This window comes from Macrobrachium rosenbergii, chromosome 25, assembly GCF_040412425.1.
Source record: "Macrobrachium rosenbergii isolate ZJJX-2024 chromosome 25, ASM4041242v1, whole genome shotgun sequence".
Classification (NCBI taxonomy): Eukaryota; Metazoa; Arthropoda; class Malacostraca; order Decapoda; family Palaemonidae; genus Macrobrachium; species Macrobrachium rosenbergii.
The window spans coordinates 23,136,544-23,151,543 of NC_089765.1; the positions used below are offsets into that span (position 1 = coordinate 23,136,544).

At 38.3% G+C, this 15,000-nt stretch overlaps 2 protein-coding genes across 3 annotated transcripts in view; one reads left to right on the top strand and one right to left on the bottom strand.

Moving 5' to 3' along the window:
- LOC136852451 (uncharacterized) overlaps positions 1 to 15,000 on the top strand; it is a 608,387-nt gene that overhangs the window by 136,142 nt on the left and 457,245 nt on the right. For both annotated transcript variants that reach the window (XM_067127082.1, XM_067127083.1), the window contains exon 2: positions 8,983 to 9,035. The gene's annotated coding sequence lies outside the window, so the exon portion shown is untranslated. The remainder of the gene's footprint in view (positions 1 to 8,982; positions 9,036 to 15,000) is intronic.
- The window catches only part of LOC136852450 (uncharacterized), a 34,970-nt gene that overhangs the window by 19,642 nt on the left and 328 nt on the right, over positions 1 to 15,000 (bottom strand). The window contains exons 1-3 of the mRNA XM_067127081.1: positions 14,977 to 15,000; positions 895 to 945; positions 258 to 323 (exon numbers count right to left, since the gene is read on the bottom strand). The exon at positions 14,977 to 15,000 is cut by the window's right edge and continues 328 nt beyond it. Coding sequence (XP_066983182.1) covers positions 258 to 323; positions 895 to 945; positions 14,977 to 15,000 — 141 coding nt within the window. The remainder of the gene's footprint in view (positions 1 to 257; positions 324 to 894; positions 946 to 14,976) is intronic.

Here is a 15,000-nt window from a genome sequence, read left to right on the forward strand (position 1 = left end):
CAATATATATACTATATATATGTGCATATATGTACATATATAATTAGAGTATATATGTAAGCGGGAGTGTTTATGTATGCGTATATTAAAGTGCTTGTGTTTAAGTATGCGTGTGTAAGTTGCTTGTATATTGTGTAAGTTGCTTGTACATTGCAGTATCAACCTCAGTTATACATTCACGATTTTTTCACATTTTATGACAAGGACTTCTTTTATAGGTCATTAATATAAATTTAAAAAGACATGTAGTACTTTACCTTTTTTAATAGATAAACGAAGTGCGTTTATGTCATTCCTTATAGATAATATATTTTCATCACAATCTGAAAATAAAATGTTGAAAATATCTAAATAATGGTACAAGATTAAAGAAAATATCTAAATATTTCAGCGTTACCTCATTTGAGTTTATATTTTATCTGTAAAGTTATAATAAACAAAAATCTGTAGAAAGTGACTGCAATTCATTATATATTATACATTTGTAATTCTATTATTATTATTATTATTATTATTATTATTATTATTATTATTATTATTATTATTATTATTATTATTATTATTATTATTATTCGGAAGATGAACACTATTCATATGGAACAAATCCTTGGGGGCCATTGACTTGAAATTCAAGCTTCCAAAGAATACGGTATTCATTAGGAAGATGTAAGAAATCTATTCAGTTTATTAAAAAAAGAAAAAAAATTAATAAATTAATCAATAGATAAAACTGCACTAAAATGCAAGCAGAATAGTTAAACTTGAATAAATTTCTTTTTGTCTACCTACTGTAACATAACATGGATCAATTACACTGGCAATGGGTAAATATATAGATTCCTCAAAAAACAGTTTCTTAAATAAAATAAATTCTTAAATTTATTCGTAACTTACTAATTTCCAAGTTCACAACAGCTTTGTTTGTTGGATCATGTTTACCACACTCTGAAATGAGTAAAACAAGGTTTAAGTTAATCAAAGTACACAAGATTCAGTTGTCTGGATTCACAGATCCATGGCATTGTAGATACGGTTAAGTTATGAACATATAAAACCAATTATGTACAAGGCTTAGGTATAATTTAGTTGCTTAAATGTTAAACATTAATTCCCATGAACCTGTTTCATAACTATATATATATATATATATATATATATATATATATATATATATATATATATATATATATATATATATATATATATATATATATATATATATATATATATATATATATATATATATATATATATATATATATTGTTAAGGATATACATTCCTCCCTCCGATTCAGCTCCTATCTAGCTAACTTATTCAGCGAACTTTATTTTCCGTTAGCATATAGCTGGCGCCAATATGGCGGAACGCAGTTGTTTTCACTCATAGGGACAGAGAACGCATGCTTTCCCGGCCTACAGAAAATGCCCACGCCGGGTAAGACAATGGGCCTCCCTCTTAAAAACCCCCCTGCTACCAGAACACACCTAGATTTTCCCCCCTTAAAGATCGTACAATGCGGGGGAGCAATTTGTGTTTAGAGAGCCCAATGGGCATATCGAGCTTAGGGGATGCGGTAGGATTTTGTTCTGTCAGGCCTTAGACCTAAGGACTCCTTTTCTCTGTGATTTTGCTGGCCTTTTGACACGCTTGCAGGTACAGCTGCCGCCCCCCCCACCCCCCCCAACGCCGAATGAGGCCTGCTTTTCAAAAGCAGGACAGGTGACTCCCCACTGATTTCGTCCAGAGCAGACACTTCTTCCATCTCCGCTGGTGTGACGATCGCCGATGGACAGCCAGTCATATTGTGGGCGCCTGTAACAATTATGAGAGGTTCGTGTATTTGCTAGTAGTCAATTAGCCAGCCCTGTCCCTTATACTTACTCCTTAATTTCCATTTCTTTAAACTTTTAACCTATTCCTCCATGAAACAATCTTCCCTTTGTCACAATCTTGCCTGTATCCCCTACCTTATCAGTTACGTACGTTGAATTCGAGTAACGATCCCTATAAACAATCATTTATCCCTCCACCAGTGCACTTCAAGGGCTATTTCAGTTATTTAAGTTAAGTGTTAAATGCGGTAGTTAACTTTGGGCATGTATAATTACGTGTTCATCGTTAACGCGCACGCAGCTCCAATCCGCAGATCATATTTACGGGCTTTCCTCAAAAGCACCTTCTAGGATACGTTCTGTTTTGTATTTAAGAACGTGATTCCCGTAATCTTCTGTAGGAAGATTCCATTTCCCTTAGTGGGAGAAGGGCTAACGCAACGTCTCTTCCAGGAGGCGAGATACACGTGGCGCTGTCGCATTCCTGCTTCGATACCTCTCCTGCCACCCAAATTGAAATTATACCTGGTCGTAGTTCAGAGAAGTTCCCGTTGTGGCCAACATTTTTATGAAGTATTCCTCCATCCTGGAACACCATCATATGCATTAATACTTCACGTAATCAGGGCAGACGGAATGCAATTATTACCATGTAACTGATTATTGCAGATTGGCCAAATTTTATCCAATTGCTTGTTGCCAATCCATGTCATTATTGTTACTGTGCCCTGTTTGAATCTGCCTCTCAGTGATGTTGTATATTGTCTAAATGTTAAACGGCTAATCTTAATTTGCTAAGTTTCTATAAATAAACCACTGTAAATTGGCAAAGAATTCTAAATTCCAATATGGCAACCTTCCACCTTAAATTATAACTCCAGGAAAATTCTGAGGTAAGTCTTCATTAACTCCCTTTTTTGTTTACAACTGGACTCCCTTGGTCTCGTGGCAGTATCAATTATAATGTTGTATGTAAATTCTCATCAAAACAGAGTCCAGTCTGTAACAATATATACATATACATATACTGTATATATATATATATATATATATATATATATATATATATATATATATATATATATATATATATATATATATATATATATATATATATATATATATATATATATATATATATATATATATATATATATATATATATATATATATATATATATATATATATATATATATATATATATATATATATATATATATATATATATATATATATATATATATATATATATATATATATATATATATTTCATGAAATAGGGTCGTGGGAGTTAATGTTTAACATTTAAGGAACAAAGTTATACCAGATCCTTGTAATACAATGGACGCTCATAAGCAAGTGAGGGAAATTAAAGGTATACTACTTTTCAGGGATGTCAAGCAGACACAATGAACAATTAACACAATTTTTGTTACATTAAAATAACAACTCATATTAACAATCAGGGAACACAGTATGGCCAAATTAAATGATGGTTAGGCATCGAATGGTATGTATGGCCTTTCAGGGGGCTAGATGAACGCTTGATGAGCTTTGAACCAGTGTGATGACCAACTCCCAAAACACAACTCCCTGTAAGGAGATATGATGGAATTACTTACGATAGTAGAATGCACACGAGTAAATGATTGGATGGCATTAAGTGGCTGATGGCTCCGGGATGTGATGGATGTTCTTGATTAAGTTAGGCAGGCCCAGGGGTCTCAAAATGGCCGCCTGGGTCTTGCAAAACAAAGTACACACAACTCTATATCTCGAAGAATTACTGAAGTTGCTCTAAAGGTGAGCCAATGCCAATAAGGGGAGAATAAAATGAGATTGTTATATAAAGGAATTTTTGAGGTGGAAGACTTGGAGGGAGGTATTGACGAAGCATGATGTTCGAGAGGGACACACAAAGGGAGGAGGAATACGAGGCCGCAAAATCAGACAGACACCCACCTGGTTCAATAAATGTTGTGCTTTCACACTGTCTCACATAGATCCGATAAAGAATGGTTGAAGACTTGGGCAGGAGTGCCTTATTCTGGCAACTTCTAGGTTCTCCTTTCAGCAGTTGACTAATTAATACTCTACCATGTGGTCCTACATGCATGTTGGAGGGGTCAAGAGCATTCATCAAAGATGTCTTAGCTCGATGCTCGTTCGAGAACGAAGAAGGAAGTTGGCCAAGCACTGCTCTTACCTGCCCAGTCACCTCTGGGGTGGGGCCATGCCCCCATTTGAGTTGCCAGGTAGTCCTTGTCAGAGTTATGAGCCTCAGAAGTATAAAGGAAAAAACAGGTTACATTTTTGGGTCAAAGATGGCTAGCTGGCAACCTTCAAAACATTAAGATTTATGCCAGAAAAGTGCTACAATGAACTGAGAAATATATATATATATATATATATATATATATATATATATATATATATATTTATATATATTATATATATATATATATATATATATATATATATATATATATATATATATTTATATATATTCGTCCCAAGACTGGTGGCGAGGGTGTGCCATAAGGTAGATGTGAAGTATGTTCCTCTATCTCGGGTAATGTACTTGGGAACTCTGTAGCTGCTAATCCAGCTTATTAAGGCTCTCACACAATTTTCTGCCATCTGTTGTTTGATAGGTGTTACCTCAGGCCATCTGGTGCTCCAATCGATTATTGTGATGAGGGGTCTGTACCCCTTGGAGGGGGATAGGGGGACTACAATGTCGATGTAGATGTGGGCCAGCCATCACTGCGTTGTCTGGAACTCTCCTATCCCCGTTTCTGTGTGCCTCGTTATTTTTGACGTTTGGCGGGACAGGCATTCTTTGGCCCACTTTTAAATGTCCACCTTTATTCCCCACCAGATATACCTCTCTGACAAGATTCGGGAGGTGGATCGGCCTGGTGGATGGGATAGGTTGTGAGTGAGGTTGAAAGCTGTCTTTCTCAACCCCAATGGTAAGTATTGGTGTGGGAATTAGGTACTTGTCTCGCAGGCGATGGCCATCTCTCCATCATTGATGGCTAGGCCACTCCATGTCAGGGCAGGGTTCTCCCGCTGGAGTCGCTGCAGGTCCACATCATCCTTTTGTGCCGATGCTATTTTGGGATATATCCTGATCTGGCAATGTTGATGGAATTTTGGTAAAAGGCATCTGCTACGCTGTTGGAGAAGCTCTTTAAGTATTTGATGGTGCAGGAGTGTTTGGCTATCATCAATAGGTGCCGTTGCTGTCTTGCCGACCACCCATCTCTGCTTTTGGTGAAGGCATGGAATAGGGGTTGGTGGTCCATCTGCACCAATTATTGTCATCCTTCTAGCACGTGTCGGAAGTGGTGGACTGTTCTGTGGACTGCCAGCAACTGTCGGTGGAACATGGAGTATTTTTGTTCCCACTGGCGAAAATTTCTTACTAAAGATTGCCAGCGGCCGATGACCATTGTCTATGTCCTGCTTAAGTACCGCACTCATCGCCCTGTTACTCGCATCTGTCATTAGGGTGAGGTACCTATGGGGTAAAGGAAAGATTAGTGTGGCAGCATAGGTGATTACTTTTTTGGCTAATATGAAAGCTTTAGCTTGTTTTTCAGACCAACATAAATGTTTATGTTTTCCTTTCAAGCAATCATATATAGGACTCATTATTTCAGCAAGGTTGGGAATGAACCAGTGGTAATAGTCGATCATTCTCATGAATTCCTGAACTGCTTTGACTGTTGCTGGGTTTGGGAAGTCAGTGATTGCTTGGACCTTCGCCAAGAGCGGCTTGTCACCGTCAGGGCTGATTTGTTGGACCAGGAATTCTACTGTTGGTTTTGCCCATTCGCATTTGTCCATTTTCCTTGTATATTTGCTGGACCCGTCTGACGTCTTTCATGTGTTGTTTGAGGTTGGGGCTGAATATCAGAATATTGTCAACGTGGATGATTCAGAAGGGTAGGTCGCCCAGGATTTCGTCCATCAGACGTTGAAAGGTCACGCCTGTATTCTGAAGGGGTGATGATGGTCGTCTTTTTTATGTTCTCCTTCGTGACCGGGACTTGGAAATATCCCTTCATCAAGTCGATATCTGTTAATATTTTGGTGCCCTCCATCTGGTTTGTAATGTCGGCAGTGTTCAGCAGTGGGTACCTGTCAGGTACTGTTTTAATGTTAAGTCGTCGGTAGTCACCACATGGTTGCCATGTGCCATCAGCGTATGGTACCGTGTGGAGGAGAGAAGCCAACGGGCTGGAGGCTTTTAGGCATATTCCTGCCCGTTCCATGTCCTGGAAAGCCTGTTTGGTGTAGGCGAGCTTGTCTAGGGCCAAATGTCTGAAACAGATTTGAACTGGGGGACCCTCGGTGACTATATAATGCTGGATGTGGTGCTTTGCGGGTTTGGTCAGGTTGTGCTGCAGGTTGTCCTTGAATACCTCCGTAAACTCCTGTAGGAGGTGATGTATCTCTGGTGCTGGAGTCAGAGTGAGTGGGTCGTGAGATCAGCTGCTGTCTTGCTATGTCCACCAGCATGTTGTGGTCTTTTAGGAAGCCTGCTTCTAAAAGTGTGATTGTTACATCTGCTGTGATGAATGTCCAGTTGTACTTCTTTCCGCAGAATGACAAATTCATGGTCCATTTCCAGTTTAATTTTAGCGGGGCCCCACTGGCAGTGGAAACCTGGAGAGTGCTGGGGGTGGGATTGAGGCATTCATGTGGGCTGGCTGGCATGAACAGTTTGCATGTTGCGGTGTCAGTGAGGAACTGCGTTTGATCTCTTATCAGTGATGAAGAAACACATGGAGCCTTTCTGCCCATCGTGTGCGGACACGATACCGAATGCACTTATGCCGAAGCCAAGAAGTCGAACGGACAGGAAGAAGAATGGACTTGGTGCCGAACGTCCAGGAAGTTGAACTGACCAGAAGTGGAATTGACCTGAAGCCGAATGGACAAGATGCTGAATATATAAGTAGTCGAAAGGAGTAGGATAAATAATTAAAACCATTGTTTCCAACTTTTTTTCGCCAAAGATATAGGGGAAGATAATTAAAACTGTTATTTGCAACTTTCTTTCACAAAATATTATTGAAAAAAATGTACTGTAGGTCACAAAATAATAATGAAGTGAAATAAATTACAAGTAATGAAGCATAATGCATAAAATATATACATAAAACTTTTATTGTGTAATTAAAAACTGTAATCATTGTATATAATTGTTTGCCTAGTGGGGCAGTCGAATGTTCCTTCTCCAAACCACGTTTGCTTTTCTGACATGAGTTCCACATTTTTTTTTTTTTTTGGAAAAGATAACAACAGTGTCACTTTCACACATCTGAAAGTTCTCTCCTCACGTTGTTACATCCAAAGCTTCGACCATCTCTACCTTTCTTGCTCTTCGTATGCTTCTTTCAAGTGTTTCTTTCTTAGGTAGAGCTCCAGCTACACTAAGTGGCAATACTTCCGTTGCATTCCTAATTATGGTTCTTGTAACTTCTTCCGAATGCTCAGCTTTACTATTCATACCATCCAATACTTTAAAAACTGAATTACGAGCGCCATCAAGTGGATGAGAATGCACACATTGCTTTGTGTTTTATTATCAACAGTTTTAAGTCTAGCACTACAATCCGCGTTTTTCACACCGCCAATATGTAGTGTCATTAACCTTTTTATCCACAACGTAGGCATAACCACTTAAAAGAAGCTTTCTTCCTCCTCGTGCTGTCTTAACGAAATCCATGATCAAACTCAGGCGATAGTAAATTTCAAATAGAAAAGAAAATTTTCCTTGTTGCCTGTAACAAAATTGGTAATGATCTATTTAAGGTTTGTGGTAATTATCTAATTTACAACACACTCAAGATTTTTTTACTTCTTGTATATTCGACCTCATGTCTGTTTGGCATTTTGTCCTTTTGGAATTCTGGCCATTCGTATTCTGTTCGTATTCTTGCTCATTCGGCTTCTTAGCTTCGGCCCAAGTGCATTCGGCATCTTGGAAAAAAGACAGCCATGGGCAGAATTGTTACCGCCTAAGAGGCAACCCGTCTGCCTGGCGCTGACTGTTAATTGTTTTGAGCGGCGGCCCGCTTGCATGTTTTTTTGAAATGCAGCTGTTGCTTTCGCATTTTTGGGCTTCACTCTCGAACCTCCATTGCTTGTACTTCAGCTTGATCTCCCTCCTGAAGCTTCGAAAGCAGCATATGGGGCCAGGTGGACAGCATCAATCATTTTCAGGAACTCGTTGAGAGGCATGGTCGATCCGTTGGGGATGGCTGCCGCTGTTTGGCAGGGTAATTTTGTGAGTAGGACCTCTCTCACAAGGTCCAGTGTAGTCTCTGGCCGGCTGTCTGTGGCAGGGATTGTCACTAGCTACCACAGCTGCTTGTAGTCATGTGATGGCCGCTGGTCTCCTATTGCTGCCCCTATGTTATCTAGGAACTTCCTAGCTCTGAGGGCAGGTGGCATGCTGAAGGATGACCTTAGTTGGTCCTCCAGCGCTTCTTAGATGACGCTGGTCTGTTGGTCAGTGAGCCATTCTGCGATTTGATTGAAGACATCGTCTGGCAGGGACTCGAGGACAGAGTCAGCTTTGCGGGATGAGGAGGAGATCTTAGATCTTCTTAGACCTGAAGATGGTCTCCGCTCTGAAGAACTAGGCCTCTGGGTTGTGGGTTGTGAAGGGTGGTAGGCGGATGCTTGCTGCTGCGGCATTGTCACTGGATGGGCTGGTGCTGGCGGTGTTGGTGGTGTCGGTCATCTTCGGGGTCACCAGTGTAGAAGCAGTGAGGCGAGTGATAAACAGCGACTGGGTATATACTAATTTATTAATCAAAACTCTGGACATGTCATTAACAGTTGCGAGTGGAAAAGTAAGATTTAAACTGAGAACAAGAAAGTCATACAACTGGAAGAAAGTGTGTTTTCTCACACATGAAAAGACTAACATTTCCTTGTATATGCCAAGGAAGACAATATGATACACTTGGCTTGAAAGGTGAAATGTTTTTACATTTGTAGACAGTTGCATTTTTATGCATAGGCGACTGTCTGACCTTTCTGATGGCGTCTGCATGGAGGGCCCGAGAGTGGGAGAGTGGGGTCTACAAAGGAATAAGCTAATTAGTTTTTTTTTTTCATTTCAGGGTATTGCGTGTATGTGGCCAACCTGTTTACACCTGTGAGCTTTCAAGTTTTGGTAAGTACTTCGTTCTTGTATTCCTTTTCGTGTGACTTTAATCTGAAGTGCAACGTCAATGTGGCATTTAGGCTTTACCATCTATTGTTTTCGTTGAGTGTTTTTCTCCTTTCAATTTAATTAGCAAATTCTTCCAGTTCTGTAACCTAATGCTTCATGCTTACATAGTCATAGCACACTGTTAATGATATCCAAAACTTCTGATCATCATGGAGACTAGTGTAACGATGTAACTTAGTGTATTTTCACTTGATTAAAGTGTTGGAGTGGTTAAAGTGTCAAGTGATGTGATAACTGTTTGATGTTTACTTTTGACTAAGTTTCTGTTAAATGTGTGAGGCGTGATAATGTCTCGTATAATTTGCAAGTCAATCTGTTACATTGTTTATTTGGTTTTTACTAAAGCGAGTTTTGTGTTGAAGTGATGTGATGACTTTGTTTGATATTTAGTCTTTGCTGATAGTTTTTTTTAAGTGTGATGGCGTAATAAGGTCTCGTATAATTTGAAAGGCATTGTTTTATTGTTTATATGTATTTTATTAAAACTCGTTTATGGGCATAGAGTAAAATATAGTGTGTCTACAGTAATTACAAATCTCAATTTGCTGTCATATTTACAATAGTAATTTTAAACTTTTGTATGTTGGCTACCAGTTGATTGGGGTTGATCTGTGCTGTGAAACGTCAGTTTTAGGTTTTCAGTTAAGTTATTAAAGGAAAAAATTGCTATAGTGGAAAATTCCCTATAGGAAATTAAAGGAAAACTCACGACTGGAAAATTCCCAATAGGAAAATTGAAGGAAAAACTCACGATAGTGGAAAATTCCTTATAGGAAATTGAAGGAAAACTCACGTTAATGGAAAATTCCTTATAGGATATTAATGGAAAAACTCACGTTAATGGAAAATTCCTTATAGGATATTAATATGAAGGAAAAACTCACGGCAGTGGAAAATTCCCTATAGGAAGTTGAAGGAAAAACTCACGATAGTGGAAAATTCCCTATAGGAAATCGAAGGAAAATTCACGGCAGTAGAAAATTCCCCATAGGAAATGAAAGGAAAAACTCACGATAATGGAATAATTCCCTCTATGGATAAAGATTAAGTAACTTAAATTTTAACTGACACAGATACCTTTTGTTCAGTTATTGTTATTTGTGTATTTGTAAAGTATTTAATCTTTTTATCCAGCCACTTGATCGCCACATATGCTTATAAATCGACTGCGGTAATTTGTGTATTTGTAAAATGTATTTGTAAAACTGTCAAACCACTTGGTCCACTCGTCGGGTAAAGGTGGGCCAGGATTACACATGGCAAATTTAGGCCTGCCATGTATTTCCTGAAATCAGAAAACCAAAAACTAAAATGCTTCCATTTCATATTTTTCTTTGATTTTTTTTTTTAAGTTGGCCTGCCTTCTAAAACTAATTTCCACTTCGAAATGTTCTTATATCTAGGGTTCAAAAGATTCCAGTACCTTTGATAATCTGTCTAGGTTTTTGGGAATTTAAGGCAAAACTCTTAGTAATCCAGACATTGTTTCTGAATATTAGTTTCCTATCCTGGTGGTTAAAGGTTTCCACGAATCGAGGCGTGATGGTTAGAATTCTGGGTTCGCTGATGCTCGCGGAAATTGAAAGGACAAAGGTATATGCAGCCTTTCACTAGGTGAACTTTTCTTTCCTTGGAATGATTTGTTCAAACTACTACACTGGAAGGAGATATTACGGTTTGTGGAGTGGCTTGGCTTAATGTTTAATTAAATTTAAGATTTGTGGGAAACATTCTTCTAGAACAGTGGTTCCCAAACTTTTTCATACGGGATACTTGTCCATGGCCCACCGCCCAACATAACCCATGACTACAGTGACTGTCTAAAGTCCTACCCACTAAACTCCTTTGGTTTTATACATACATATCCTCAGATTATGGCCATCTGCATTCTGCTACAGGGTCTCCCAGGGGACCATGGCCCCCAATTTGGGAACCACTGTCTAGAATATTAAGATGTAATTTTTTCTTTTCTTGGAGGGATTTGTTCAAACTTCACTGGATTGAGATACTACATATTATGGAGTAACTTGGATTCAGTGATTAAACTTTAGATTAATAGGAAATGTTGTTCTAGAATATTTTTCGGTGTAATTTTTAACAATTCCTCGGTACACAGCTTATGGCGAGCCAGTAACGGGTATGTAGGACAACACACGCGCGTGCGAAGAAAGGGCATTAGGCCTTCCACAGAAAGTTCTTTTGGGTGTTTCTCCCCTTCATGAAGTTTTCTAATCAAAGATAATATTCATTTAGACAATAGTTTGGAAACTTAACAACATCCACGTTAATCTTGCTATTTGATACATAGATATTTTTTATATTTAATAGTTAACTTTAACATTTTGCATTAGTGTATCACTTTTTTAAAGTTATCCAGTGGCTTCCAACCTGGACAGCAGTGGAATTTTCAAGTAAATATATCCATATTAATTTCGGTATTGTGTGGACTAAGCATTAGAATGTTAAAACTAGAACTTTTGCTTTAGTTTCCTGATTTATTTGCTTTTTATGTTCTCACCAGCCTTCAGTTTAGCTACATACTTTAAGGGTCGTATTCGAGATACGTTGTGTGCTAACTTTTCCATTTTAGCAAGGCGTTCTGTTTACATGGTGACTTCAAGGATTAAGATTACTGGATTTTCCTGCTTGAAACGGATGCACCAGTGGCGATGTCCAACACTTTAGTTCTTCGTATTTGACGTGTATTTTGGACCAGAAACAATGACTTGGGACGAGAAACAATGGACTTTGGGCGAGAAGCAAGAGACCTTTGGACGAGAAACACTGGACTTTGGACGAGAAACAATGGACTTAGGACGAGAAACAATGGATTTTGGATGAGAAACAATGGGATATGGAAACTTTTCAAAGTTTCAATTAACGGGTTTCGTCTTCATGTGCATTATTCATTTAAGAGGAGTCTTTCTGGTTGATTTATTAGAGAACCACCATTGAGTTTGAGGTATACTGTATTGTATGTTAATGTTAGAAATCTATTGGTTTATTTTTGCATCTTATTTGCGGTAATTTTTCTAAGAGAACTAGAGGAAACTCCAAATCTGTTTTTCCTGATTTTCTATTCAAATATATTTTTTATAATTCTATCTTCGTTTTTCGTGATTCACTCAAAACAGTTTTTCAGATATTAAGAGATGAATTTCAACTATACTTAAATTGCCAAAATATGGTTTACGCACAAAATGTATGGAAGTTAATATTCTCTGTAAAAGTTACTGCAAAAGGAGCGTACAAGGAAAGCTAAAACTTTCATTTATTGTGCTTGCAGTATAGGCATACAGTTCAATGTGAAAGAAATGGCTGATGAGCATTACATAACGAACGAAACTGCAAAAGGATAATGGCTTGTATTTTGTATTTCAGGCAAGGATGATAAAAATTTAATGTCAGAAAATGTCCATGGTAAGAAATAACTAAGCATTCAGGCTAGGTTAACGCTTTGCAATAACCCTCAAGTAATCGGTAGGCATCAGTGCTAACCTAAAACAGAAAAATTTTATTGTGACAACTTAGAACAAAAGCCTTAACTTGAAATGGCAAATAATTAAAAAGATTTAGGCAGTCAAAGATTAATTTTCCGAAACACGCCAGTGTGAAGGCTTGAAGCAAATTAGCCTTTAAACGTGAGGTGTTGCCACGGAGACGTGTGGATACATGTAGGATAAATGTAGCATTAAATTTCAATGTAATTTTTTGGAGCATCTACGTTAGTTTTGGTCGAGTTCAAATATTAATAGAATGAGTATCACCTATTAATTTATCTCAAAATACGTGAGTGTCAAGGTAGAATGGGAGCCTTAAGTAAATTGGCGTAGCCAGCCATGTGCGGGTGGAGGAACCCTTAGGTCAGCAGTATCCTCAGTTACTACTCAAACGTTCAAATAAAACTAGAGAAATGTATTTTGTCACCAGCAGAGTCGCATTCTAGTAACAGGACTGGACGTCTCGACTGTCGACCTAACCGCGCAACGACTCCTCGCTGCTGGGAGAAAATGCGCTGGTGACTGGTGCAGTACATGTACATACCCATCCGGGGTCTAAGCGATGACAGGCAGGTCAGCCGATCGAGACTGCAGTCTACCTCAAAGCCATATCAAAGTCCTTCAAAAAGAAGGCATCGTGCTTACCCCATACAAATGGAAAAAACAAGCACGTTAAAAGAAGAAGAAGGCAATATGAAAAACATACTCTGAATAGTAGTACTGTCCATTATATAAAAAAAAAAATTAGTGACTTTTTCTGGATTTCGTTAAAAACTATATTAGTGGCAGGACAGGATGAATAATGGGCTGACAGTCGAATGGCGGTAACGATTATGCAAATTCAATACAGATTTGAGCAGAAAATAGACAGAGAAAAGACTTAGGAACCGTTAGATGTTGTTTAAGATCAGTAGTGTCATTGACTTTTTAAAATTCAGGGTATCTAGTGTACTCAGTGCGAATGTACAACTGTACTCCTTTCTACTTTTCAATAATTAGTTTATCTTTTACTAGGATACATGAAGCTGTACGGAGGGATGCAGGGTAGCTACGAGCCTTACCTCCCAAGAGAGTACCGGTGGGGGTTTTGGATCATTTATAGGAAAAGTTTCAATTCCAGATGATGGGATGATGTTCTGCTAACGTTAGTTCTCTCTCTCTCTCTCTCTCTCTCTCTCTCTCTCTCTCTCTCTCTCTCTCTCTCTCTCTCTCTGGTAAATGTTATATGAAGACATACTTGGGACTATATATTTTCATAGGGATGTTTTATAACGTCAGTGAGATTTTAGAATTAATTAATAGAAATGTGTATTACGGTTTTTTTTTGTAGGCCTTAGAGAAATGTACAATTTTCATAATGGCGTCTCTGAATCACTTACTGTAAAAAATATTGTCGGTTATTTCAGTGTTAGTCTGTTCGACTTAGACTTTTATTAAGAAAAAAAAAATCTCCCACGCTATAAGCCGGTTCTCATAAGCGGTAGCCTTATAGTTAAAGAAAACATCAGCCACAGCCACATTCTACCTTAGGGGCGTAGTAGTGCCGTCTTTGCACCTCATGCGGTGCACTGTAGGCATTGCTTAAGGTTCTCTGCAGCTTCCCTTCAGCCCCTAGCCGCAACCCCTTTCATTCCTATTACCGTACCTCTGTTCATAATTTCTTTCCTTCATCTTCCTTTCCACCCTCTCCTAACAATTGATTCATAGTGCAACTGCGAGGTTTTCCTCCTGTTACACCTTTCAAACCTTTTACTTTCAATTTCCCTTGCAGCGCTGAATGACCTGGTAGGTCCCAGCGCTTGGCCTCAGGCCTAAATTCTATATTCCACTCTATTCCTTTCCACTCTCTCCTAACAACTGATTCCCGGTGCAATTGCGAGGTTTTCCTCCTGCTACACCGTTCAGACCTTTCTACTATCAATTTCCGTTTCAGCGCTGAATGACCTCATAAATCACAGTTCTTGTCCTTTGGCCTAAATTTTATATTCTATTCTATTATATCGCACTGTTGCGTTTAGGTGAAATGTTCAGTTGACTTCAATGTTTACTCCAATCCAGGCCCACTTGGGGCCAACCCAAAATATATTTTCAAAGTTGTTCAGCGTTAAAAATAATATTCACCTTAATTTATAACTATGCCTCTTATTAGGGATTTTAGTAATAGATGCGCTTATGATACTGAGAGCGAACATCTGTGAAAAAAGAAATCAAACCTCAGACCTAGCAAACGTATGGTGATAATTTAGCTAACTGTGCCTTTCAAATTTTCTTAAAATCTCACAGATAAAAAGAATATATATTAAATATTAACCCATTATTGTAAGCGTAGCATGTTAGTTACTGTTTAAAATAGTCGCAACGATAATATTATCGTAACATACCTTTAGCTGTTACAGTGAGTCCCT